The 22,923-nt window shown below is 44.8% G+C and overlaps 18 protein-coding genes across 18 annotated transcripts, besides 2 other annotated features; 10 read left to right on the forward strand and 8 right to left on the reverse strand.

Annotated features, from left to right (window-relative positions):
• Nucleotides 1-160: 160 nt before the first annotated feature.
• Nucleotides 161-694, reverse strand: KUCA_T00005854001 (uncharacterized protein; the record flags this gene model as incomplete). Its single annotated transcript, XM_022603218.1, has 2 exons — nucleotides 161-388; nucleotides 446-694. 2 exons carry the CDS (start codon nucleotides 692-694, stop codon nucleotides 161-163), a joined length of 477 nt encoding a protein of 158 aa, XP_022461843.1.
• A 465-nt stretch (nucleotides 695-1,159) lies between these two features.
• On the reverse strand, nucleotides 1,160-2,036 carry KUCA_T00005855001 (uncharacterized protein; the record flags this gene model as incomplete). The annotated part of the gene is made up of 2 exons (XM_022603229.1): nucleotides 1,160-1,912; nucleotides 1,989-2,036. 2 exons carry the CDS (start codon nucleotides 2,034-2,036, stop codon nucleotides 1,160-1,162), a joined length of 801 nt encoding a protein of 266 aa, XP_022461844.1.
• Nucleotides 2,037-2,284: 248 nt separating this feature from the next.
• KUCA_T00005856001 (uncharacterized protein) lies at nucleotides 2,285-3,529 on the reverse strand (the record flags this gene model as incomplete). The annotated part of the gene is made up of 1 exon (XM_022603241.1): nucleotides 2,285-3,529. The coding sequence occupies one exon, from the start codon at nucleotides 3,527-3,529 to the stop codon at nucleotides 2,285-2,287; it is 1,245 nt and encodes a 414-aa protein (XP_022461845.1).
• Nucleotides 3,530-3,790: 261 nt separating this feature from the next.
• KUCA_T00005857001 (uncharacterized protein) lies at nucleotides 3,791-6,322 on the forward strand (the record flags this gene model as incomplete). The annotated part of the gene is made up of 1 exon (XM_022603252.1): nucleotides 3,791-6,322. One exon carries the CDS (start codon nucleotides 3,791-3,793, stop codon nucleotides 6,320-6,322), a length of 2,532 nt encoding a protein of 843 aa, XP_022461846.1.
• A 745-nt stretch (nucleotides 6,323-7,067) lies between these two features.
• KUCA_T00005858001 (uncharacterized protein) lies at nucleotides 7,068-8,006 on the forward strand (the record flags this gene model as incomplete). The annotated part of the gene is made up of 1 exon (XM_022603263.1): nucleotides 7,068-8,006. The coding sequence occupies one exon, from the start codon at nucleotides 7,068-7,070 to the stop codon at nucleotides 8,004-8,006; it is 939 nt and encodes a 312-aa protein (XP_022461847.1).
• A 215-nt stretch (nucleotides 8,007-8,221) lies between these two features.
• KUCA_T00005859001 (uncharacterized protein) lies at nucleotides 8,222-8,863 on the forward strand (the record flags this gene model as incomplete). The annotated part of the gene is made up of 1 exon (XM_022603274.1): nucleotides 8,222-8,863. The coding sequence occupies one exon, from the start codon at nucleotides 8,222-8,224 to the stop codon at nucleotides 8,861-8,863; it is 642 nt and encodes a 213-aa protein (XP_022461848.1).
• Nucleotides 8,864-9,055: 192 nt separating this feature from the next.
• KUCA_T00005860001 (uncharacterized protein) lies at nucleotides 9,056-9,826 on the reverse strand (the record flags this gene model as incomplete). Its single annotated transcript, XM_022603285.1, has 1 exon — nucleotides 9,056-9,826. The coding sequence occupies one exon, from the start codon at nucleotides 9,824-9,826 to the stop codon at nucleotides 9,056-9,058; it is 771 nt and encodes a 256-aa protein (XP_022461849.1).
• A 690-nt stretch (nucleotides 9,827-10,516) lies between these two features.
• KUCA_T00005861001 (uncharacterized protein) lies at nucleotides 10,517-10,996 on the reverse strand (the record flags this gene model as incomplete). The annotated part of the gene is made up of 2 exons (XM_022603296.1): nucleotides 10,517-10,809; nucleotides 10,879-10,996. 2 exons carry the CDS (start codon nucleotides 10,994-10,996, stop codon nucleotides 10,517-10,519), a joined length of 411 nt encoding a protein of 136 aa, XP_022461850.1.
• Nucleotides 10,997-11,283: 287 nt separating this feature from the next.
• Nucleotides 11,284-11,325: a sequence feature (Short protein (KUCA_T00005862001, CDK29868.1) was converted to a misc_feature.).
• Nucleotides 11,326-11,413: 88 nt separating this feature from the next.
• Nucleotides 11,414-11,434: a sequence feature (Short protein (KUCA_T00005862001, CDK29868.1) was converted to a misc_feature.).
• A 188-nt stretch (nucleotides 11,435-11,622) lies between these two features.
• On the forward strand, nucleotides 11,623-12,234 carry KUCA_T00005863001 (uncharacterized protein; the record flags this gene model as incomplete). Its single annotated transcript, XM_022603307.1, has 1 exon — nucleotides 11,623-12,234. The coding sequence occupies one exon, from the start codon at nucleotides 11,623-11,625 to the stop codon at nucleotides 12,232-12,234; it is 612 nt and encodes a 203-aa protein (XP_022461851.1).
• Nucleotides 12,235-12,492: 258 nt separating this feature from the next.
• KUCA_T00005864001 (uncharacterized protein) lies at nucleotides 12,493-13,125 on the reverse strand (the record flags this gene model as incomplete). The annotated part of the gene is made up of 1 exon (XM_022603318.1): nucleotides 12,493-13,125. One exon carries the CDS (start codon nucleotides 13,123-13,125, stop codon nucleotides 12,493-12,495), a length of 633 nt encoding a protein of 210 aa, XP_022461852.1.
• Nucleotides 13,126-13,380: 255 nt separating this feature from the next.
• Nucleotides 13,381-13,701, forward strand: KUCA_T00005865001 (uncharacterized protein; the record flags this gene model as incomplete). The annotated part of the gene is made up of 1 exon (XM_022603329.1): nucleotides 13,381-13,701. One exon carries the CDS (start codon nucleotides 13,381-13,383, stop codon nucleotides 13,699-13,701), a length of 321 nt encoding a protein of 106 aa, XP_022461853.1.
• A 411-nt stretch (nucleotides 13,702-14,112) lies between these two features.
• Nucleotides 14,113-16,008, forward strand: KUCA_T00005866001 (uncharacterized protein; the record flags this gene model as incomplete). The annotated part of the gene is made up of 1 exon (XM_022603340.1): nucleotides 14,113-16,008. One exon carries the CDS (start codon nucleotides 14,113-14,115, stop codon nucleotides 16,006-16,008), a length of 1,896 nt encoding a protein of 631 aa, XP_022461854.1.
• A 96-nt stretch (nucleotides 16,009-16,104) lies between these two features.
• Nucleotides 16,105-16,596, forward strand: KUCA_T00005867001 (uncharacterized protein; the record flags this gene model as incomplete). The annotated part of the gene is made up of 1 exon (XM_022603352.1): nucleotides 16,105-16,596. The coding sequence occupies one exon, from the start codon at nucleotides 16,105-16,107 to the stop codon at nucleotides 16,594-16,596; it is 492 nt and encodes a 163-aa protein (XP_022461855.1).
• A 143-nt stretch (nucleotides 16,597-16,739) lies between these two features.
• Nucleotides 16,740-17,297, reverse strand: KUCA_T00005868001 (uncharacterized protein; the record flags this gene model as incomplete). Its single annotated transcript, XM_022603363.1, has 1 exon — nucleotides 16,740-17,297. One exon carries the CDS (start codon nucleotides 17,295-17,297, stop codon nucleotides 16,740-16,742), a length of 558 nt encoding a protein of 185 aa, XP_022461856.1.
• A 201-nt stretch (nucleotides 17,298-17,498) lies between these two features.
• Nucleotides 17,499-18,029, forward strand: KUCA_T00005869001 (uncharacterized protein; the record flags this gene model as incomplete). Its single annotated transcript, XM_022603374.1, has 1 exon — nucleotides 17,499-18,029. One exon carries the CDS (start codon nucleotides 17,499-17,501, stop codon nucleotides 18,027-18,029), a length of 531 nt encoding a protein of 176 aa, XP_022461857.1.
• A 112-nt stretch (nucleotides 18,030-18,141) lies between these two features.
• On the reverse strand, nucleotides 18,142-20,691 carry KUCA_T00005870001 (uncharacterized protein; the record flags this gene model as incomplete). The annotated part of the gene is made up of 1 exon (XM_022603385.1): nucleotides 18,142-20,691. The coding sequence occupies one exon, from the start codon at nucleotides 20,689-20,691 to the stop codon at nucleotides 18,142-18,144; it is 2,550 nt and encodes an 849-aa protein (XP_022461858.1).
• Nucleotides 20,692-21,223: 532 nt separating this feature from the next.
• KUCA_T00005871001 (uncharacterized protein) lies at nucleotides 21,224-22,044 on the forward strand (the record flags this gene model as incomplete). Its single annotated transcript, XM_022603396.1, has 2 exons — nucleotides 21,224-21,508; nucleotides 21,571-22,044. 2 exons carry the CDS (start codon nucleotides 21,224-21,226, stop codon nucleotides 22,042-22,044), a joined length of 759 nt encoding a protein of 252 aa, XP_022461859.1.
• A 422-nt stretch (nucleotides 22,045-22,466) lies between these two features.
• On the forward strand, nucleotides 22,467-22,904 carry KUCA_T00005872001 (uncharacterized protein; the record flags this gene model as incomplete). Its single annotated transcript, XM_022603407.1, has 1 exon — nucleotides 22,467-22,904. One exon carries the CDS (start codon nucleotides 22,467-22,469, stop codon nucleotides 22,902-22,904), a length of 438 nt encoding a protein of 145 aa, XP_022461860.1.
• Between the last annotated feature and the right edge of the window lie 19 nt (nucleotides 22,905-22,923).

Consider the following 22,923-nt stretch of genomic DNA (forward strand, 5'->3'; position numbering starts at 1 on the left):
AAAGGCCGAGATTTCATGAAATTTCACGATATGTTGTCTCATGTTGGACCCAACTCTGGTAGCCAGACAGCTTGAAGGAGCATACTGTATGCCAATTCGTCCACTCCAGAGGCCGATCTCCTTCTCTTTTATTTCTTCTTTGCTTTCTTGTTCTCTTCGTTTACCTCCAAAAAAACCATCTCTTTTCAGCCTCAACAGCCCCACTTTTCCTCGCATCCAGCAGGGCCTGGATCTCACTTTCCAATGCACGAACCTCAACCCCATGGGCCTCTATCAATTCTTCTCTCTCCAGCAACAACCAGCAATATTGCAGTCCTATATACATCGTTGACCCCACCAGTATGAGATTGAAGAACGGGGTTATCACATCCCAGATGCTCAGTTTATTCTGCTTGAGTTAGTATGGCCCAGAACGCTCTCAACATTATCTGAGAATCAAACGTACCTCGTCAACGCCGGCCCGCTCTTGTTCTTGCTCCTGCAATTTCTGTTTCAGTCTCTGGATTTTGGCGTCTATCACATGACTCTGTGAGGGAATAGTCAACGGATCTTGAGGAGTGTATAGAGGTTCTTGGGCTAGCTTCGCTTTTGCCAACACCGTAGTCTGGAGCCTCACGAGCCGACTAGGCCCAAAAACGACTCCACCTGAGCTAGAAGATAGTCGACTTCTCTTTGTCCAGCTCTGTTTCAACATAATAAATGGTTTTGTAGAAGTATATATATGTGCTTGAAAAGTGCTTGAAAAGTGCAGTATGCACTGTTAGACGATGACGGTTTTGAGCCGTGAATTGGTTGGAGCACACTTAAGCAAATAAGACGAATATCGCAATTCTCGGTGTCTTTTAAACATGCTAATATACAGGTTTTAATAAGGGTTTGAGGTTCTGGGCATGTTTTAGTATACAATAATTGGTCATTTGAAAGCCGTTAATTCTGTGGACTAGCATGCTGGTTGAGGGCTCTACTCCAGTAGCTGATGGCCCCAATCGAGCCTTGGAGCTACATTCCCAAACCACCTTTCAACCCCAATGAAAAATACCCATGATTTCCAAAAATGAAACCGAAATTTCGGATTTTAAGACGTAGTGCACACTGAGCAAGAACCCACAAGCCCACATTCATGGCATCTTATCCATGGGAGCGCAGTCAACGCTCACACTTATTCTTGGGACTTTTCAAAGATCTGTTGAAGGTTGAATCTGCACAACTCCTCGTACTCCTTTCCATCAACAATGGCCATACCAATGTTGCTCTTGTAGCCAGAAACCAGAATGAGTTTGTCTGGATTCTTGAGATCAACCGAATGGCCTCTATCGTTTCCAACGATCTTAGCAACGATTCTGGTGATGGTGGGTTGGTCCAAAGAATTGAAGTTCCGCTTGGTCACGCTCACAGCAAACTTGTACGGTTTCTGTTCTCCCTCGGCTCCGTGAAAAACGGGTGCTATCAGCGAAAGAGCCATTTTCTGTAGCTCTTCTTCTGTAGGAGTGCACGAATCATCGATTGGAGTGAGACGCAATGTGAATCTGGTGCTCTTGGTCTTGGAGTCCAAAGAGTCTCTGCATAGTCTTTGCACCAGCACTGAGGGTATTATGGGACGTCTTGTTTTAATAAATACCAGACAGTCACAACCAAGATCTATACTCTTGACAATTTCTTTGGACTTGTTGTCAGTTTTTGGAGTGGAAATATCGCTCAGCTCTTTCTTGATAGCGTCTTCCACCGAGAGTTCCTCAGAGGCTTCCTCCTTGTCTTCGACGTCTTCCTTGTTCTCCGACATATCGAAATATTTCTCGATATTATCTCCGAAAAGTATTCTCAGCTCCTTGGCACATCCCAATTCTTTCCCTCTCTGACATGTGGCCAAAACGCCATATTGACCTGGTTCAATTATACCAGTCGCTAGTTTGAACTGGGTTTGAAGAGGTTAGTCCACCATGAACATCCATACCCTCGGGGTTTGCACATAAACCAAAATAGGGACTCACCTTCTTCTTCTGTCCTCCAGAATTTCCATTTGCGCCTCTTTTTCCCATTTTTCTCTCTATAGTTGTGTAAGAGCAATGCTAAGAAAGAGCTCTGTTGGTGTAACCATATAGCCCTAAGAATTTTTCATCCTGCAGAGGGCGATGAGCTAGGCAGGTGGGCATTGATGGGAAAGCCCGATAAGAGTGAAACATTATTTATCAAGAGTGTGTTAATTCACACAACGAAAATATATCAGATGAACGATACGCGGCAAAATAATGTGGCCGCTTGCTAGTTTTATTCAATTTTTACCCATTCAAAATTCTATGCTAGTTGTCGTCTGGCTCTCGTGATTCGTGGGGTTTTGTGATTTTTCATCTTCCTCTTCCTCCACGGGGATACTCCATTCCTCGATCTCAAACCTCTTCCTACCGTTTTTGAAGGAAAACTCCATTTCCTTGATGGTCATCATTCCCAGATCAGATATTAACGGCTGTTTTGTGATGTTCAAATGACCGTGTTTGATCTTGGTCGGCTGATTTTTGTACACTCTCTCCATGTACTCGTACAGTATTGGCTCGAATGGCTTCAGTTCCAGCACACCATCCACAAGCTTCTCCATCATTGCAACGATAGCAGAGTCTCTTGGGAACAGATCCAAATTGAGAGAAATCACCAAGGCCGTGGATCTCGCATACTTTCTGAGTAAAGCCCTTAGCGAATACAAGAACGCTATCACTTGCTGGTGCTGACACAATCTCATATCAAAAAGAGCAGGGTTCAGAAAAGAGGGCACGATTATTCGTACTACCTTGTCAATATTATGCTTCACAATTGACTCCAGTTGCTTTGTGGTACTCTGGAGCGAATCGCCTATACTTAGATAGGTGATCTCGGAGGAATTAGGTGACGGTATCAATGAAGAGGTGATGTCAAACGTATGCGTATAGTTCGGGTGTGTGGAAACACTGGTATCGTTATTCTTGGCCTCTTTGGCTCCGCCATATCTCCATGCAATCTTCATGTCACGATTTGGGGCATTTTCATTCGACAAGTTCGAAACACTGATCTTGGTCTCGTTTTGCTGTATCTGCATCTTCTTCTGTTCGCGTGAGCTTCCTTTGTACAACCCTGGAAGAGCCTTTGCCCATGATTGGTCGGGACCTATTACAACGATATGTGTATTTGGTCTCTGTGGATCCAGTCTATTGTGGATTATTCCCTGAGATGCAAATAGTTTGAGTAGGGTGGAAGAGAAATCGGTCGTTCCATTTTCTTCGAGCAACAATGATTGGCCCAATGGAAGACCATCATGACCCAGGACTCGGTCCAGGTCGGCCGATCCAGTGGATATAGTTGGAACAGACGAAAACACCGAAGGTTTTACTCCCGGATGCTTCAATGGTATATTTTCATGCGAAGCGGGTTTGGCTCCTAAAGGTCTAGTAGCAGTGGGGACAGGTCTTCCCACAGCAGGTCCTCTCTGTACAGGAACGACACCAGGCGGGCTCCTCACCGGAACGGCAGATCCAACTATATCTCCCCTTCTTCTGAAAGACATTTCACTTCGCGGCTGGTTCTGAAAGTGTTCAATATGGCTTAGTCTGTCTGGTATCAACCTCTTGCGGCAACAAGCATCTGAAAAGATTTAGAGAACCGGGCCCATCTTGGCAGACCATCGGAAAATATTTAGGTGCCCGGAATCATGTGGCAGAAACGCATTGTTAGCCCTGTTTTTGCCATCTTCCATAAGGCAAGATATATCTAAGTCTACCACCACTTCATGGAATCTATAAGGTTTTTGAAATAGTCAACTCGCAAAATGAGCTCCCCTGGCTTGCCACATAACCCGGAAGACAGCGATGATGCCGTTACCATCACGCCTGACGATGAGCCCAGGTACAACCCAACACAACTGATATACAACAGAGAGACAGGACTAGAGGGGTCCACGCTTTTGAACGGAGAGACAAACGGCTTGACCGAGGGGTCCAGTTCCACTTTGGCCAATGGGTTTCCTCGACAATCAAGCGATTTGATGCAGTCGCACCTTCAGCAACTACAGTATAACGAGCACAGGATCTCTCTCAACAGATCAATTGGCTCTGCACTGGGGATCTTGGGTGAACTTCGCGCCGAAAACAGCAAGCGTCCTATTTTTTACCCGACAGATGCTGAGGATTCGAGCAATTCGAAACTCATAGGTTCCTCTTCCAGATTGGCGCTGATAAGGCAAAATTCTCTAGCTCCGGCCCAGAACTTAATCCACAAAGCGACGGAGATTAAGGACGTGGAGCAATTTGAACTTCTCACGATCAATCTGAAACTCGACCAGACGTCTGGTGTGAATGCAATTTCTTCGCTGGATCGTACGGGACTGGCGTCACTCTTCAATGACAAAGTCAACCATGTGATGAAGCACTTGCAGGCCCTGAAGGAGAGAATCGACGATACTTCCTCAAAAGTCTTCGTTACTGGTGATTTGAACTCGGGTAAATCTGCTTTTTGCAATGCGTTACTGAGAAGAAGACTGTTACCTGAGGATCAACAACCGTGTACCAGTGTATTCTGTGAGGTCATAGATGCTCGTGATAACTCGGGTGTTGAAGAGGTGCATGCCGTTTCAATTGGGCAGGCTTACAACCGCAGAAAGGAGACCTCATACAAGATTTTCGGTTTGAAAGATCTTGAGGATCTGGTATACAGATCTGATCTCTACTCCATATTGAAGATCTACGTCAATGATAACAGACCCATTGAACGCAGTCTGCTGAAAAACGGAGTGATAGACATATCTTTGATTGATGCTCCAGGTTTGAATTTAGACTCATACCAAACTACTCAAGTGTTTTCCAGGCAAGAAGAGATCGATCTGGTGGTTTTTGTGGTGAATGCTGAGAACCACTTCACACTGTCAGGAAAAGAGTTCATTGCTTCAGCAGCTCACGACAAGAATCTCATGTTCATTGTGGTCAACAAGTTTGACAACATAAAGGATCAGGACAAATGCAGGCACAAGATTATGGATCAGGTGCATGTTCTTTCTCCGGAAACTTATAAAGATGCTAGTGAGTTCGTCCATTTCGTCTCGTCCGCTGATGTTTTGGAAGGCTTGCCAGAAGGCGGGCCCGATGGTGACGCCGACGGAAAGGATGATAATGACCCTCTGGATTACGATTCTCCTGAGTTTGACCATTTGGAGGCTTCTCTGAGGCGGTTTATACTGGAGAAGAGGTCAATCTCGAAACTTTTGCCCGTCAAAACATACCTGGGCAAGCTTTACTCGGATCTGGGTAAACTGTGCGTCATTAATGAAAAGCTTTATTTGCAGAGCAGAGACGACATGCTGCTCGAGCTCAATGCCCTTACTCCCAAGTATGAACAGGCAGTTGCTGAGTCCACCAAAATCCATGATCAAATCCAGAAGGTGATTGAATCAACCTCGGCCGACGTGTACAGCTTCTCCAGAAACAAGATCACCAACACTGTCAATGCCATCAAGGATATGCCTTTGGCCCAATACAGAGGACTTGCAAGTTTGTATGTTTTTGCTAAGGAAACGCAATTCCTCATGATCAACGAGCTTCTCAACTCCGTTACCGACTCTGAGAACTATGCCAGAAAGAGGACGGGTCTGGCTGTGGATGAGATTCGCCAGATTGGAATAACGCAAGTGGCAAGTGCAAAGCTTCCCAACACGAGGTTCAAAGAAGAGGCCATGTTTACGAAGAAGTACCACAACCTGAGAAAACGTCTTAACGAGGACATATCGCCTTTTGATTTTTTCGATCCCACTTTTGATGGTTTCTTCAGAGCTATCGGTCTCTTGAGGGGCGGCACGAGCTACCAGCTCCAGGTGTGGAAGAGCTCTGCCAGTGCTATGGCAGTGTACTCTTCAACTAGAGTCTTGCAAAATGGGGTTGCTGTTTTGAAAAACGTCGTTTCAGTCAGAGACATCCTCTCAGTTGGATTTTTCAAGAAGGTGGTAACCCCTGTGATTTTGACTGCTGGGGCCCTGTCTGTGGCTTACTTGGTGTATGATATGCCAAATGCATACCAGAGGAAGACCGCCAGGAAGATGAGTCGTCAAGTTCAAGAGGAGGACTACCAGCATGCCAATTCTTCAAGAATTGCAAAAGAATGCCGAAAGGTGTTGGCATATCCATCCAGGGACGTCATGAACTGCTTGCAGACATCGCTCGAGGAGACTGCTACCAAAAAGAAGCAGATCACGGAATCCTTAAAGAACAGTGATATGAGTTATGATTTCTACAGAAGATTGGCCAAAATGATCACCACACAGAAGACCCAGGTTGAATCTTTTAGCTTTGAGGCTCTTCACAGTGTTGATTGAGACTGCTTGTTTTGAGCTGATTCTTCAAATAGGCTTGTACATACCAATAATGACGAGTTAATGTGTTTGATTAACTTTATTTGCGCTCGGCCCAAAGATAAGCCAGGCCAACCCTGGTCCCTCTGGCTGCTTGTTTGTAGGCCCAGGCCTTGGGGTAGTGTATTCCAGTATTTAAGGGTGCACGCAGAGGAATTAGGCTATCTAGGTCCACGTAATCCACCGAGCGGGCAATAAGCGGAAACACATAACATTCAGCGGTATCCATACTTTCAGAAGAGTTAATCACAAAATAAAGAGGCTCTAATTCTTCTCCTTGCCTCCTAACTTTAGGACTGTCCAGGCATCAAAGGTAGTGTATTTCACAAAAACGCCTATAATTAGAACCAAAGCGTCCAAAAGTAAACAAACCGTGGGCGTGGGCGCGCTAATTGTTGGTGGGAGAACGCCAGTTTCAAAAGCTGACATTGTGTCCTCTTTTGGGCTTATTAAGATCTACAACTGCTTTGATTAAAATTGGCTTTTTGTTTGCGAGAATTGCCATTGGCGTCTATCCGTTGTTTAAAGGTCGTTCAAGCACTGAAGCTCAGAAGAATTTCACCAAGTGTTCTTAGCATTGCATACTGATCTCGCCTGATCTGTCTGACACATTTCAGCTTCCTGAAACTTTCAGACCTCGCACATCACTGCAATAGCTGCACGAAGCATATCCGGAACTTACCCGCTCTCAAATCAATACACAGACCAAATGTCTTTCAGAGGACTGGACTCCAAGAGATTCCCCACATCAGAGGCTGGCTTTGGGGGACAAAGCAGGAAAGCCACAGCCTTTGCAGAAAGACTCGTTGACAGCAACAACCCTTATGTCGCCAAGTTTGAGGAATTTGCCTCATCTGTTGAGGAGTACGTCGATACCCATTTCGACTCAATCAAGCCATATGTTCCGGCGATTGGAAGGTTTCTGATTGTTGCCACATTTCTGGAAGACTCGGTGAGGATCTTCTCACAATGGGACGACCAGGTGTACTATCTAGCCACGTTCAGACATCTGTGGGTGTGGTTTGTGAAGCTTTTTCTGGTCTTCAACATCTCGTTGATGGTGAGTGCTTCCGTCATGATCATCACCAGAGTCAAAACCGAGATAGCCGCGTGTCTATTGACAGCGGTAGTGGTTTTCCAAGGCTTTATCTATGGCTTGTTCTTTGATCCTGTGTTCTTCTTCAGGAATATCAGTGTCGTAGGAGGGTTGTTGATAGCTCTGTCAGATTCCCTGGTGAGAGACAAGAGATTTTTGTCTATGCCAGGCTTGCCCATGGTGGAATCGAAGGACAACAAGAAATACTTCTTGCTCGCAGGAAGAATCATGCTGATTCTGTTGTTTTTGGTGTTTGCATTTAAGACCTCCTGGTCGTTCTTCAGGCTGTTTGTGGTTCTGGTGGGATTCTTTGCCTGTAGCGCTGTGGTTGTTGGCTACAAAACCAAATTCGCGGCTGTTCTTCTGGTGGTGCTATTCTCGATCTACAATATTTCCTCGAACCACTACTGGACATACGGCCAGAGGGATGCCAGACGTGACTATCTGAAGTATGAGTTCTTCCAGACACTGAGCATCGTTGGCGGGCTGCTGATCATCCTCAACACGGGTGCTGGTGAGCTGTCTCTGGATGAGAAGAAGAAGATCTATTGAACACTTCAATTCAACTGATTCCAATATAGTAGTTTCGAAGCCGTAGTCGTTGGTAAACTTTCACGAGTCCACTGGTTATTAATACAGATGTTTTGGTTGGTGCACTTCAATCAGTATTTGCCCCCACACCACTTCGATTCTACGTCACTTGATCCTTTCCTAATGCCTCAATACATCGCAGCTCCAATAGTGTTGATTCGACCATTAACGCAGCCATGTCCGAAGCAAACCAGCCAAGAGGAATCCTCAGAAATGCGCCTGACCGGCCTACCTACAAATCTCCGGAAGGGAAGACCGAGGTATCTGATATTGACCGCAAGAAGGTGATTGAGAATACCATGTTGAATGCCAAGTTGACTGCTGATTCCAAGGAGGCTAAGGCCATTCTTGCAGAAATTGCAGACAGAAAGAAGAACCCCTCGAATAGTCTCAATGCTGATCATCTGCAGTGGGATGAAAAGAATCTGTATCAGACAGAGCAAGAGAAGAACGCTACTATGAAAATAGATGAGCCCAAGACGCCATACCAAGGAGGCTTCGATCCCAACAACGATTACTATAGAACGGATAACGAGGACGATTTGGATGATCCGGGATTTACTCTGGGAGAGCCAGAAGTTCAGCTTTCAGAAGCACCCAAGATGGAGTCACTCAATGGAGGAACCATCATAAGGGATGAAACACAGCCGGAAGAGGAAGAAGAAGAAGGGGAAGAACAAGAGGAAGAACATGAAGAACCCGCTAACCTGTCGGCAGAAGAGAAACATAAAAGATTCGAGATGATGAGGAAACAGCATTACCATTCGAAGGGAAACGTGTTGCATCAACCGTTGCCAGCTGAAGATGAGGAGGAATAAGAGGAGAACGAGAAGAGTAATGCAGTGTTTGAGCTTCTACCGGGAAATCCTCGTTCAATCTAATCTGCAATATGTTTTTGGATAGTTTTTCGGCCTGTCCTACAATGTGTCCTTCGATGTGTCCTACGACATGTCCTACTGAAATTGCATTCCCAATTTCACCTATTTATTCCCTGTTTTCAAAATCATAAATCATTTGCCCTTCCTTGCTTTCGAAACAACTATTGCACTTGGAACTCTGTTGGACTTTCTCAGCTGCTCCATTTGCTTCAGCCGAGTCTCAATCTGAGCAGCTTCGGCGTCGTTGCCGGATGACATCTCCTGTTGTTCTAGCCTTGCAATTGAATCTGTATAATTGTGTTTCCAAGAAGCGTATTCTCTGTAAGACTTGAAAAACTTCGCACCAATGGAGTCCTGTTTGGTGATGTCAAATGTGGCCTGATCTTTGATGGCTTCGTTATCAACACATGACCAGACTCCACAGCGGTCGTAGATAACAGTGCCGTTGAGCTTCTCACATAGAGAACACTCCTCTCGCGTTGGAACGGCTTTGGAAGAGAGTTTTAGCCCAATCTCGGATTGGTGCTCCTTCTGGGGGACTTTCAGCAGATCCTCAAATGGGAAAAGATACTCCTGTATGATCTCCGGCAGCCACCTGCCCAGATAAAAGTGGTTCATGTTGATGAGAGATGTGTAGTGGTGCTCGGAATCCAAATTTGTAGGTTTCTTGGGGAAATGCGTGTAGAAGGAATTGGTCCTATCAGGGACCTCACCTCCTGTACGCCATATCTGCTCGAAGGTGTCGTTGTCTTTGGACATGTATTTTTCCAACCAAATTTTGACTCTCCTTTTGTTTCGACTCACCACGTTCCAGTACTCTGTATTTGTAGGAAGGGAATATGCTGGGGGTTGTTTCTGGAGCGCCTCGATCTCATCCTTGTGAACAGAGTCATCAGCTAACATCTCGTAAACAGCGACACTATATCCCTGTTAGACCAACCCTGAATTATAAGAGTTATGAGACTCCTGGAAGTGAAATTCTATCAACTATTCTCGATTCTTATCAAAGTTCACCTTTTATACAAAGCGTTAGACTAGTGTTTTGACGTACGATAAGTCAAAATAAATTTTAGCCCGACGTCGGCATCGCACATCGTGCATGCGTTAGTGGGGCACATTAAGAGGGGACAACAAACTCAGTAGGTGTGACAATAGCGGTAGGCACGATGAATTAAAACGTGGAAAAGTAAGCTTTTTGACATCAAATCGCGACAGCTGTGTCGCATTGAATATCAGCATGAATATTCGAAGATGACATTCAGACATGTCGTTCAACAGGTTATTACAGTAGATATTAACTATGGCAGTGTGACAGAACCCCATCTTTAAAGTTGGCCTCCTTTTCCATACGCAAGTCTCATACCAAATTGTTCAGGAGCCTCACTTGGCCAAGCGAGCCAAAATGCTCGTCATCTTCATAAACAAGCTCTTTTCAGCTGTTTGGAAACGGAAGAAATCCGAAGACTAGCACCAAACTGTCTTCTAGCAGAATTTGGGACTGCTGTTTCCCTGAGACACCACCCAGGATGCGACAGAAAGGAGCTTTATCTGTCTTCCAATATCCAAATCGGATTTTGTATCCAAATGCCAAAGTTATATCTCAAACGTTGCCTCCTCCGAGTCTGCATCGAAGAAAGACGCGAACGTCACCACAGTACCATACACAAGCAGACCACCCGAAATGGTGAGTACGGTTGCCACTTTCGTCAAAATGTGACAATGGTTTAAAATCAATGGAAAAGCAATACCTGTGGTGAGCAGGAATGAAGACAGAAACCTTCCTAGGTCAATGGCATATCCTGCAGCCTCGCTCATGAAGTCGTCATAGTTGTTTTCGAAATGCTGTGTTATCAGAATGGGCAAATGAGCAAATCCAAATATTATAACTGGAATTGAATGATTATATTAGTATTGCTATACCACAATTAGGTCCACAACAAGAATGTGTCACTTACCCGCAACCACTGGGAACCAATTGCCATAGATAGCACCCGCTAGCACTATTAAAAGGAATCCGGCAGCCAGCACACTGGACAATCCAATGATCTTCGTCAAAGGATTAATCTGAGGCATTGCAAGTACAATCTAGAAGCTGGCTGTTATAGTATGCCTCTGTGGTCTGTCTAAGCTACGTCTCCCCTTGATGCTTGGAAGTGATAAGCCTAGTCATGGTGACACTGTTGTAAGATGGCAGATTAAACATTGGCCCCTGTGCACGACCCTTTGCGGAGTGCGCGAAGAGCGTTGTTAAATGGAAGATTCCACGCCACCTGACAGTTGTCTCTCAAGATCTCTCTTTATTCACAGGGTTTCTGAAGCGTTATTGGTTTATAAGACAATTGGTCATCCAAATTACAAACATGGTAAGTTTGACTCATCCAATTGATTTCAGCCATGCAAAAGTCCAATTCTAATTTCCCCTCCAGTTCAGAAACAACTACGACAACGACTCGGTCACATACTCGCCAACGGGCCGTTTGTTCCAAGTAGAATATGCTCTGGAAGCCATAAAACAGGGCTCGGCCACCGTAGGTGTCAGGTCTGGTGATGCCGTTGTGCTTGTTGGATTGAAGCGTAATGCTGAAGAACTCGGCTCGTACCAGAAGAAGCTAATCAAAGTTGATGATCATTTAGTGGTTGGTCTTGCTGGCCTTGCCCCAGACGCCCGTGTGCTCTCCAACTTTCTGCGTCAGCAGGCGATGAACTCGAAGATGGTGTTTGATAGACCAATCTCTGTTTCCAAGGCTGCTTATACTCTGGCCGACAAGGCTCAGGAGAACACACAGAGCTACGGAAACAGACCCTATGGTGTCGGCCTCTTGATTGCGGGTGTTGATGACACATCTGCTCATCTTTACGAGTTTCAACCGAGTGGTTTGGTGACCGAGTACAACGCCTCGGCCATAGGAGCGAGATCCCAAGCAGCCAGAACCTACCTTGAGAGAAACTACGAAACCTTGGATACCACTGAGGACCAGGAGGTGATAAAGTTCGCCCTTCTAGCATTGAGAGAGACACTTGCTCAGGACAAGGAGTTGACTCAGCAGAACACAAGTGTTGCTATAGTCTCGAAGGGCTCCAAGCTCCGTCTCTACGAGGATGAGCAGGTGCAGCAGTTCTTAGATTTGCTGGACAGTACTGCTAACTCAAGGTCTAGAGGAAATGACGATGACAACGATGATGAGAAGGAGACTGGGGATGATGTCAAAACCGAAGAACCAGAAGCCGTGACCGAGCCCGAGCCTACAGTGGAAGGAGAGACCGGAGCTGCTGAAGGTGTTGCCTCAGAGGATAGAATGGATACTGATTGATGGTTGGTGTAAATTAGCATACTTACTAGCAATAATGGTTTTCGTGCGAAATGTGACATTCTTCGGTCAGAAGTGGTAGGTAGGAGCTAGCAGTTAGTTCGAGCTTATGGCCATGGGGTAAGAGTTCATAACTAATAAATATGACTAATTCACACGGTTAAAATTAAACACCAGTGCTAATTGCCGAAACCGTTAACTTTAGAAACGAGTTGAAAGTTCTTATCGACCTGGACAGTCAAAACAGTCTACTCCACCTCTTCAACTCTGCGATTCCGAGAATACAACGTTTATAGGATTCTCATAAACAACCTCCTCGCAATCCTCTTTGTCAACACCGTTTTCGTGGATCAATACCGCAAAGTCCAGGTGAGGTTCATCACCAAGAGCAACCATCGGCGCATGCCATGTACCCACTCCATAGGTCACAGACTGGTTGCCCTTGCAGGTAAAGGCATGGACTCGCGATTCGTCTGGAAGTCCAGTACGTTTGTCAGTTTCAGCACAAATCACCAGAAACGCAGTTTTCTCCTTGGATCTTCCCAATGGCAAGAACGTCTGGGTTGAAAACGGATGTCTTTCCAGAACCTTGGAGAGGTATCTCGACTCTCCAGTCTTATCAGTGGATAACAGATGCTTCGGAGGAGAACACCTAAAGATGTTCCAGTTGGCAGTAGCTACCTGGCCACTGGGTGCATTCGCATAATTGTTTGTTATAGGTGCGACTTTGTGGATTTTCACAGCTGTTCCCTGATTTGCCGAAGAGCTAGCCACATTGGCTACCTGGTGGTCTGCAGAAATGACGCTTCCAAATGGTGCAAACGACTCTGGAGTTAAAGGAGTTGCAATCACAGGCACCAAATTCTGAGCGTTGGATTCCTTGATCACGACCATTGTAGGCAATATTTTACAACAAAAATGCAAAAAGATATGAATTTGTGGACAGTATAAGACAAGCAAAACAAGTGAAAAATCGTAGAGATTTGGAGAGCTGCCTCCCCCGATAAGGATTTTGAATTTTTCAGCGCAGATAACCGTCGCATCGCAATAACGGGTTTTCTTTGCGATTGCTACACACCAACCATAAGCTCTGGTATAACAAAAAGGGATTTTTCCATTTGGTAATCAATATTTCCATAATTCGTCACAATGTCCTGGGAGCAATCGACCTTTAGCTTTTCACCCAGATCCAGAGGGTGCTATCTCGTTACTGAAGAGGTTTTGAAGAATTTGCCTCAAATCAAGTCTTACAAGGTTGGCATGGTTAACTTGTTTCTCCAACACACAAGTGCAGCTCTCACGTTGAACGAGAATTGGGACCCAGATGTGAGAACTGACATGACTACAGCTGTTAACCGAATTGTTCCTGAGGATGCCGAGTATATCCACACCGACGAGGGATCTGACGACATGCCTGGTCATGTGAAGTCTTCTTGTAAGTTTATGTCGCAGTACATTTCGAAGCCGTAAAACTAACTTTTTTTTAGTGTTTGGAGCCTCTCTATCGATTCCGATCACCAATGGAAGGTTGGCCACAGGAACGTGGCAGGGGATATGGTTGTGTGAGTTTAGGAACTACAGGCACACCAGAAGGGTGGTTGCCACCATCAACGGTGTGAAGGAGTAGAGCAACCAATAAGTTTTAAGGAGCTTTTTATTCATCAATTGTACCCGTGCAGATCAAACCATTGAAATAAACTAAGCCCAATTTACGCCAATTCAAATTTTGTTCACACAACGTAAACACTGCTGTACTTGATAAGTCTCCCCTTTTGCGGAGAGCTCATCGCATGGTTTTTCACCACATCTTTCTTTCCAAACACCGCATACATGGACGATTATAATTGGAATCATTGAACTGGAAACAGGGCAGATTGAATTATGGACTCGATCTCTCATCCTTTCGAGGGCAAATCAGCATTTGACGAGATCCCCATAGAGATATGGCATATCATTTGCAAGCATCTGGAACCAGCTCAGAAGTTCAACCTTTCGTTGGTTAACCGTCACATGAATTCTCTAATCTCCAACGACGAGTTGTGGTTTGAGGATGTTAGATCATTGTGGTATATATTCGATAATTCCAGCAAGTTTTCACCCTTGGCAGATTGGACTTGTCCCTCGTCAGGGTTCTACAAAGAGTATGCACGCAGACAGCGACAGGACGCGTACATAGAGTCCAGAATCGAACGTGCAATATCCTCGGGCAATTTTGGCGATTTCCCCAAGGAAATCCTGCATTTGGGAGAAATATGTGTTCCCGTTTTAGTGAGAATGCAAGATCACTATGGTCCCTCTTTTGCTGTTGAAAAAAAAGAAGGAGATCATACTAGGTTCTGCTATCCAGCAGAGTCCAAACGTCGGCATCTCGAGCGTAGATTGCAGTCCTTGACGAAAATATATGTGGCTTCACAAACATTGAGTATGGTACGCTTTAGGAGAGTGGGTGGGCTCGTTTTCGAGGCTTTTGAGAAGGAATCCTCGCAATGGGCAGGAAACATCACTGTTGAGGACATGATGATGGAGATATGTCACTTGGACCCCAACTACTATGAGCTTTTTGCTATTCGAAAACGGGTACTACGTCTTACGGTAGATAAGGTGAAGGCTCATGAAGAGTCTCATGCTGATGATACCGTGTCCACAGCTTCAAGAGTAAGACTAGTACATATGATTTTGCGGGATGTGATCAGAAGTCAGTGTGCCAACGTTGAAGGTTTTGGGGTTCCTTTGGATCTAGTGATTGACGACCATATGCTACTAAGATACTATTCTGGTGATGTTGAAGGGACTCCATATTGCCAATTGGCCGCAATCTCCGAGGTTTGTTGTGAACTTGGAATGAAAACCACCTTCGTGGGTCAATCTCTCTTTGTACGTGATCAAGGTTCAAGCCTTTGTTCGGTATTGCTCACACTTCAACAGCTGGAGATCCATGAGGTCAGACTTGAACAAGACACGCCTCAGAATAGCAGCTCTCAGGAATTGTCCCTCCCCTTAACGCAAGAAGTTACTCGTGAATTTTTACATCAATTTCTTGAACGAAACACAAACAATGCGCGAGAACCGGGCGGAAATTACGATTATTTTGCTGAGGACCATTACTTGAGCATCCCCCCAAGTCCAATGCCTTGGCGGGCACAACAGCGAAACGTGTGTGCCAATTACCATAATAACGAGAAAGACATGTTCCCGTTGATTGCTTTGTATATGTATGTGTCGCATGAGAAAAAGATGGTTGATCGTGAGGAGACCAAAGATCTGTTGTCAGCAGTCTCAAGTCGTTCTGAGCGGCTCTATCCACATCACCTCCAAACCATGCTTTCCATCATAAAAGACTATTCGGACCTCAAGGACTTGTCTGATGATGCCAAAGAACTGGGCCTCACAAACGATGCGTCGCTTTCGTTTCCTTTCTACTTCGAGTCATTCTCATCTTATACTAGTCTGGCCAATTATAAATTTGCCAGTGGCACCATTGTTCTCTACAAAGAGAGAGAATTGTGTGTGTATCTTGCACGTGCAGTTGATCGAACAAACTCTCCACACAGACTCGAAGATGTTCTCTTCTGCTACTCTTTATATGGCGAACTTCTAGAGGTACGCGAGACCTCATTGAGTCCTGCAAACAACATATCGGACGATTCAATACGCAAATTCGCAGAATTCGATGAGATCGGTGCTTATTTCGAAAAATTCGACTGGGATAAGCGTGTATTCGTCCCAAATCTGATTTTCCAGAAATTTATCGGAGACCGACTTGTTGAGATGCGATGAGCTTGGTGCCAAAAATTTTCTCATCCTGTGTAGCCTACGAATGTATCATAATATTTGAGTGTTTGCAACAAGGGTTAGTTTCAGGATATTTGTGCCATGGAAGCTGAATCTGACAAGCCCGAGTTTCTCCAAACAGCAGTGACAAATGGAGAGGTGCAAGTGAGGAAGAGTTCGGGGAAGATAAGAGTACGCAAAGGTCAACCTGAAGAGGAGTTCCAGGAACAGAAGAGGCAGTTTTGGAAAACGGGGCCAATCATTAATGAGCAAAATTGGCTTGTTACGAGTACTTCCAGCATTCTTGCAGAACAACAGAACCTCGATGATGGGGCAGACAATGATTTCCAGCTGGGTCAGCCAGAGACCGAAGATCAGTCTCCTTTGCTGAATATGAACAAGATCGAAAGAGACCGAGTGATACATGCGGTAGAAAGACTGTTTTATCTACGAAAGTTTGAGGAATGTCTTGATTTGTGCAATGTTCTCATTGGGACGAGTGTTATTTCGGGCAGAGAAGCCAAGGCGTATGGGAAGAACCTTGAAAGTATAGAAGATTTGAGGGCTGCATGTCTGCGAAACAGGGCAGATTAAACAAGGTGGTCAAGCGGTCTTCCTATTCCGTTTGTGAAGTGTATAGTACGCGTCAGATAATGAATTATGATATTTCGAATTGCGCAAATGTGTCTATGATACAGATATGACTGGTATTGAATCGTTTAAACTTTTTTTGTAGTTCAAACCATCTTTCGCCATACCCTGAGCTCTACCGCGCTCACATTCCTCTTTCTCATGGTTATGTCATCCTCCGAGTCGTCACCCGAATCATCTGACGAGTCTGCCAGCTCTACGATATGCTCTCCAGCGCGTTCCGGAGTATCGCTGAAAGTATTCAAGGATTCAGTCTGAGTCTCGTGGTTAATGATCCTACTGGACTTAGTCTCTTTCCTGAACTCATCCAGTACTCCCACCGATTTCGTCAATACATCAACCCTGTACAGCTTCTCGGCCTTGAGGAACACACCCAGACTAAGCACTTTCTCGATGGCTTTTCCCATTCCAATAACCGTAATAAACTTGGTGTTTCCAAAAGATTCCACTCCTCGTTTGCCTGTCTTTGCCGAGAGTTTATCGAGCATCTTTTCAACGTGTTTCACAGCTGATGTGAATGGCGTATCGCCTCGTATATAGAGAGCCCTGTTTATCTCTTGATACGAGAAACTCCTTGCAGAACCATGTTTCACCAACCTACCTTCAATACGCTCCAACTTTGGGGCTTTTTGTTTGGTTTTCATACTATTCCCATACTAATATCATACAAAGCAGGGAATGAATCAAAGTTTACATACACCAAGCATAGTGTGCTACGTGAAAAACTTGGAGATGCCCTGGCCTTTTATCTGGCAGCGAGTCTGGCATCGAATCTGCACCACCGAAGATACCTCTCTGTGTAGAATACCGAGCGAATAAGTAACACAAATCAACAAATAATAGCCATGAGTTTTTATGATTTATATCTCAAGCCTGAGACATCGAAAAAACAAATAACCAAAAGTGTTCAGCTGGTGCCACCGCCAGGATACACGGAGACTCCAAAGAAGGTGAAGGGAAGCAAGGACGCGGAGAGAATAGTGAAAAATTACGATCTGCAGAGACTAAAGATGCGCAAGGCATGGGAGATGGCGTATTCTCCCGCAAAGAACATTCCCATGAATTTGGTGATGATGTATTTCTCGCCCAATACCCTCCAATTGATCCCAATCATGATGACCCTCATGCTGTTTGTGAATCCCTTGAAAGAAATCTGGACGGTGAACCAAACCTTCAATGACTTAGACATAGGAGAAACCAACGAGGGAGGCTATGATCGTTTCCTCATGAAAGTTTTGTACACATTGTGTTCCCTCGGAACAATGGCAGTTGGAGTGTGGAAGCTTAATGGTATGGGTCTTATTCCTAATAGCTCGAGCGATTGGTTGGCGTGGGAGGCTCCTACGATTGGCCAAATTAGGTCGATTGTGATATAGTTCTGTTCTAAACTACAGTCTGAAAATAGCCGAATTTGCATTGTCATAATAGGATTTCATGTAGTTTAACAAGAGTTGGAGTCGCGATTTGCACAGTCCCCGTTTTGCATCCTCAAGACTGAATCTCTTTATTCTTTGAAAATGCTCTGTAATTCAACTTGAACCTGCCGGAGCCTGTAACAGACTGCAGCGTTGATATCGAGCCGTGTCCGTTTCCATGACCCTTAACGTGGTTGGTGCCAGATCCAGAGTCCGGTTGAGGAGAAGAAGGTAGCGAGTTGAGGTGCGTTTCCTGAAAAGTATCCAGCTTTTTCATGAATAAGATGGCTTCATCTGGCTTGATAGTGTTGAACTTCCTCATTCTTATAGAATCTTCTTTGAAACCATCTAGATCTCCCTCTCTCAATAGGTTGATCAATTGACGAAGACCCATGAACATGGATTGCAGCGACACAGAAGAGGTTGCCTCTTCGTTCTGGGCAATTTCTGGCTCCTCGGCATCGTTCAGGGAGTTTATGATGGACTCGATGTAAGTCACGTCACGATCAAAGTTGGCAATTGCTTCAGCGGTATAGAACGGACTTTCTTTGAGAAATGTCATGAAATGATCCGCCAACAAATCGAATGTTCTTATCAAAAGTAGTGACTTTATGTTGTGAGGTAAGTTGGAAAAAGTCGATGCAAACATCATCTGCAAGAACTGGCCAATATCCTGAACGAAATCAGTTGGATTTGTGTTCAACTGTTTGGTGTCCCAGTCCCATTCGGCGAAATCCATCAGATCGTTGACCTTGGTATCCACAAGTGCAAACAAGTTATCCTCGGTCTCCTTTCTGATCTCCTGGAACGCCTTATGTGACTTTAATTTGATAAGAGCACCTGTGGTTGAAGCAGAAGACGTCCTTACGTTGGCCAAGAAAGACTCGTCGGAATAGTTCAACTGTGCCTCAATCTCGTGAACGGAGTTCATGAAAAATTCCATGTTGATCAAGCTCTGCGATAACTCTTCCCTGATGGTGGAGTTGACTTTAGTCTTCAGATCCTTCAAAATGACATTAACAAGAGTATCGTCCAATGCTGACTCTATAATGACCAACACCTCGCTGTTTATGTCGGAGTAATACTTGTCCAGAAACACGTATATGTTCTTGATCAACTTCCTCAGCTCCACACATGTTGTTGGGTATATTGTAGAAAAGGGCAAAGTTTTTGGTACCTCATTGTATTTGAACGGATAGTAGCAAACTGCAACAACGTTCCTGTAGAACCTCTCACTATCCACATGGACAGGCATGAGATTGTCCTCGTTAGTGAGACGACCATACTCTCTCTCAAACTCCTTGGTTTTAATCGAAACAAAACTGCGGAAAACTGTCACAAGCACCTTGTACAGCGAAGAAACTTCGTAATCATAATCCTCCAAAATCTGGATGAAAATACCCAAGCTCTCTTTGGCATCTATCAGGGTTTCTTCGGTGGTGAGACTCCTCACATGGTTCAGTAATATTGGCACCAGCTTGGTCACTAACGAGTCATACATGTCCAAAGTGCTCTGTCTGGTTCTCAGTTGGTATTCGGTGGAAGAGTTCACCACTTTGTCCATTATGAGAAATCCTGCCAGTTGCTGCAAGAAGATAGTCAAAGCCTTGCTGTTTTTGAACGCAGACTGCACAGATTGCTTACCATAACCGTTCGCGTTGATGTCGTCCATCGGAATCTGGCTTAGCAACCTTTCCCTTTTCAAATTCCACTCTTTATTGTAATCGTCACGCAATTTCTCAGATTCCTCCAAAGTCTGGAAAACAATTATCGCATTGTATACTGGAGTCAAATCAATCTTCACCGAGCGATTCCGCAGCGGGTCAAACGACTTGAAAACCTCAGATCTCAGGCATCTCTCTATGGATGAGTTTATGCGGTATGTCTTCAACGATGGGTCATCTGCCTTCTGCCTCTTCCAGTCGTCATTAAGCTCAATCATGTTCTCGAAAAGAGCGCGACCGATGTGAGGCCAATTCTTCTCAATATCATTCTTGAGCCAGTTACTCAACGAGGAGAACGAGCTCTCCTGGATCAAATTGCGTAACGATGGAATCGAATTGAAGATCCTCTTGGTGAACTCAAAATTCTCGATCTCTGGCAAATGCACATTCGACAAATCTTCTAGTTTCTTGAGGGCATTGTAGTAGTTCTCCTGCTTGATCAGATCAACGATTTTGTTTGTGCGATCCAGTACTTCCAGACACGAGTTGAGAATGTATGTGGTTTCGTTTATCTTGCTGTGTAATTTTTTGTAACTCACCAGTATCTTTTTTTTCTCCGATAGCTCTAGACCTGTGCTGCTGAGGCGCTGGCTCACGCTTTGCAAATGCTGCTGTATATCAGCCGAGCGATCCTGGACTTTGCTTATACTTTCCACCGAAGCGAGAATGTCATCGGCACTCTTGAAAGAAAGAGATTGCAATTCCTCTTCGCGTATTCTGGTCGTGTCATCAAGTTCGTTTATGAAATCTTCCAGGGTACCAGATTTCAGTGCCGTTTTCATCAACGGAACCAGCTGATCCAGGTAGTTCTCTGAATTGAGGGAATACTGTATCAAAGATGAGTTCACCCCCGCCATCGGGAGGTCAGGATTTTCGTGATCGCCAATTCTCTGTGTCATATCTGTTGATATTTTTTCTGATTGGTCAATGATGGTTGTAAGAGATGTCCTGGATCATTAACGGTGTCTTGTAACGAAGATCTTGAACAAGCCCGATTGTATGCCTTCTCGAGAATTTTGGAATTTCACAATCAAATTGTCGTTTGTTCACCAATTTTCGATATCCTGTCAGGCGCAATCTCAGAGATCTCTAATACGACCCCGACACCAATTATTCCTGGAATGTCCTCGTGTTCTCCCTGGAACAAGGCAAAACGCCATAATGGGGCCGAGCAGTGTTCCTGCGCGTAGTGTACTCACTGGTTGTGTGGGGCACTACCGTGTATTGATGCGAACGGGATCACCAAAATTGTCATTATTTCAAGAATATCTATAATTTTACAAAAAAGTACTCAAAAAATTTGGAGATTGTACAGTTGGATAACGTTTGTGAATCATTTGCAAGATACAAGTTCTCGAAGCTCACGTGTTTCAGTCCCAAAACTTCTATAAAAAGAACATTCATAGCCTTACATACATCCAAAGTTTCAGCATGTCATTTGTGAATCAGGTTCTTATCGTCGGTCTAGATGGCAGCGGTCAGAGTACGCTCGTTAAGGATCTCTTTGGTCGCGGACACCATGAGTCACATGACGGTTCTGTCCACAAGGCAATTGGGTTGGTGACGAAGTATTACAGTTCAGAAATAGATATTTGGACAGATGCTTATGAGAAGGGCAGTTTCGACCAATGGGCAAATGAGTTCCTATCTGAGGAGGCAAAACCAATGAGGGAAAGTTTGAACGGTATAATATTTACGTTCGATTTTGAAGAGGAGGTAAGTTATGCTTGATTTGACTGAAATCATCGCTTTTATGGTAATTTTCACTAACAACTTAGCTGGGCGAAATCGACCAGGTTATAGGTCATTTGGAGAGAATCACTGAGTCGCTGGACGAACTCTCAGGAGAAGAAGACTACAACGGGTGGTCGGGATTCAAAGCGGCAGTGGTATCAGGAATACCAGAACAGAGTGAATTCGAGGGTTACGACGATCTCGAATACAGGTTCCAGCTTGCTGGGTTCGAGCTGGTGAACTATGCTTGCAGTGCCAGAAACGAGTTTGGCGAAAAAGTTGGAAAGGAGAGGCTGAGAGAGATATTCGAGACATGTGAATGGACGCAAATGGAAAGTGGATCTAAAGATGATTCCGAGGAGGTTTCAGGTGAAGATATCGGTCAGAAACCAGAAGATCTCGATAAGGTCTTCCAAATGGCCCTAGCTGCCAGGACTCAGGCTGCGCAAGTCACAAATAAAGAAGAAAAGGAGAAGCTGGTTAATGCCAAATTGACAGAGATAATGAACATATTGTGAAAAATGAATAAACGGTAATTAGCACGAACGAACAGATAAAGACCACACGGCTAATTTTCATCTAATGGCTAATCTTTCATGTAAGGCTGGTGGCTAGTCATCGCCGATTTCCGTAATCGGCTCGGCAGATATTTCAGGAACTTTAACATTACACTCTTCATATCAACTCGCAAGTATATCCTTCGAAAGTCTCAAAACAACCAAAAAACAAAACAAATTATGATTAGATCAGCAATAATATCTCCTTCACTGAGGTTGGCCCCAGTTGGAAGACTCCAACGGATATGTGGAGATGTGAGATATCACTCGGTTAAACCGTTCAAACCGCAATCTCAACTGGTTAGTAGCTACTCTGAAAAATTCGCATTTGAGCGATTCTTGACTCGCTTTTTACTAACCGATCAATTCAGTATGTTCATTGCATGGACGGCAGGTATTTCATCTCCTTCAGCAAAAAGTCTGCGTTGACTCCATTGGGCCAAATCAGCAACCGCAGTTCCCTGGACGAGGCCAGCTCCAAAGATGTATCCAACTCCGAGTTCACTGAAAACAAGCAGTTTATGAAGCTTCTACAAGAGACCGTAGCGGAGCATATTCACAACGATTTTGCATATATAATTGAGGCTGGTGCGGCGCCTTCGTCGTATGTGCCCATCTACGACTTCAGATCTCCACCTTCGTACGGAAGGGCCACAGACGCAGACGGTGCTCTGGGATACGTGAGAGCTGACGAAAGCGGGAAAATCATGCCTGGATCATACGAGTCAAACTACTCTTATAGGCCGCTGTCGGATCCATATGGATTCCTGAAGCTGAGTGATCATATATACGAGAAGTTACTGGAGAGACTGGAGAAGTGAAGATAACGCGAAAATGGCC

The sequence above is a fragment of the Kuraishia capsulata genome, genomic scaffold (genome assembly GCF_000576695.1).
Source record: "Kuraishia capsulata CBS 1993 genomic scaffold, Kuraishia_capsulata_scaffold_7, whole genome shotgun sequence".
NCBI lineage: Eukaryota > Fungi > Ascomycota > Pichiomycetes > Pichiales > Pichiaceae > Kuraishia > Kuraishia capsulata.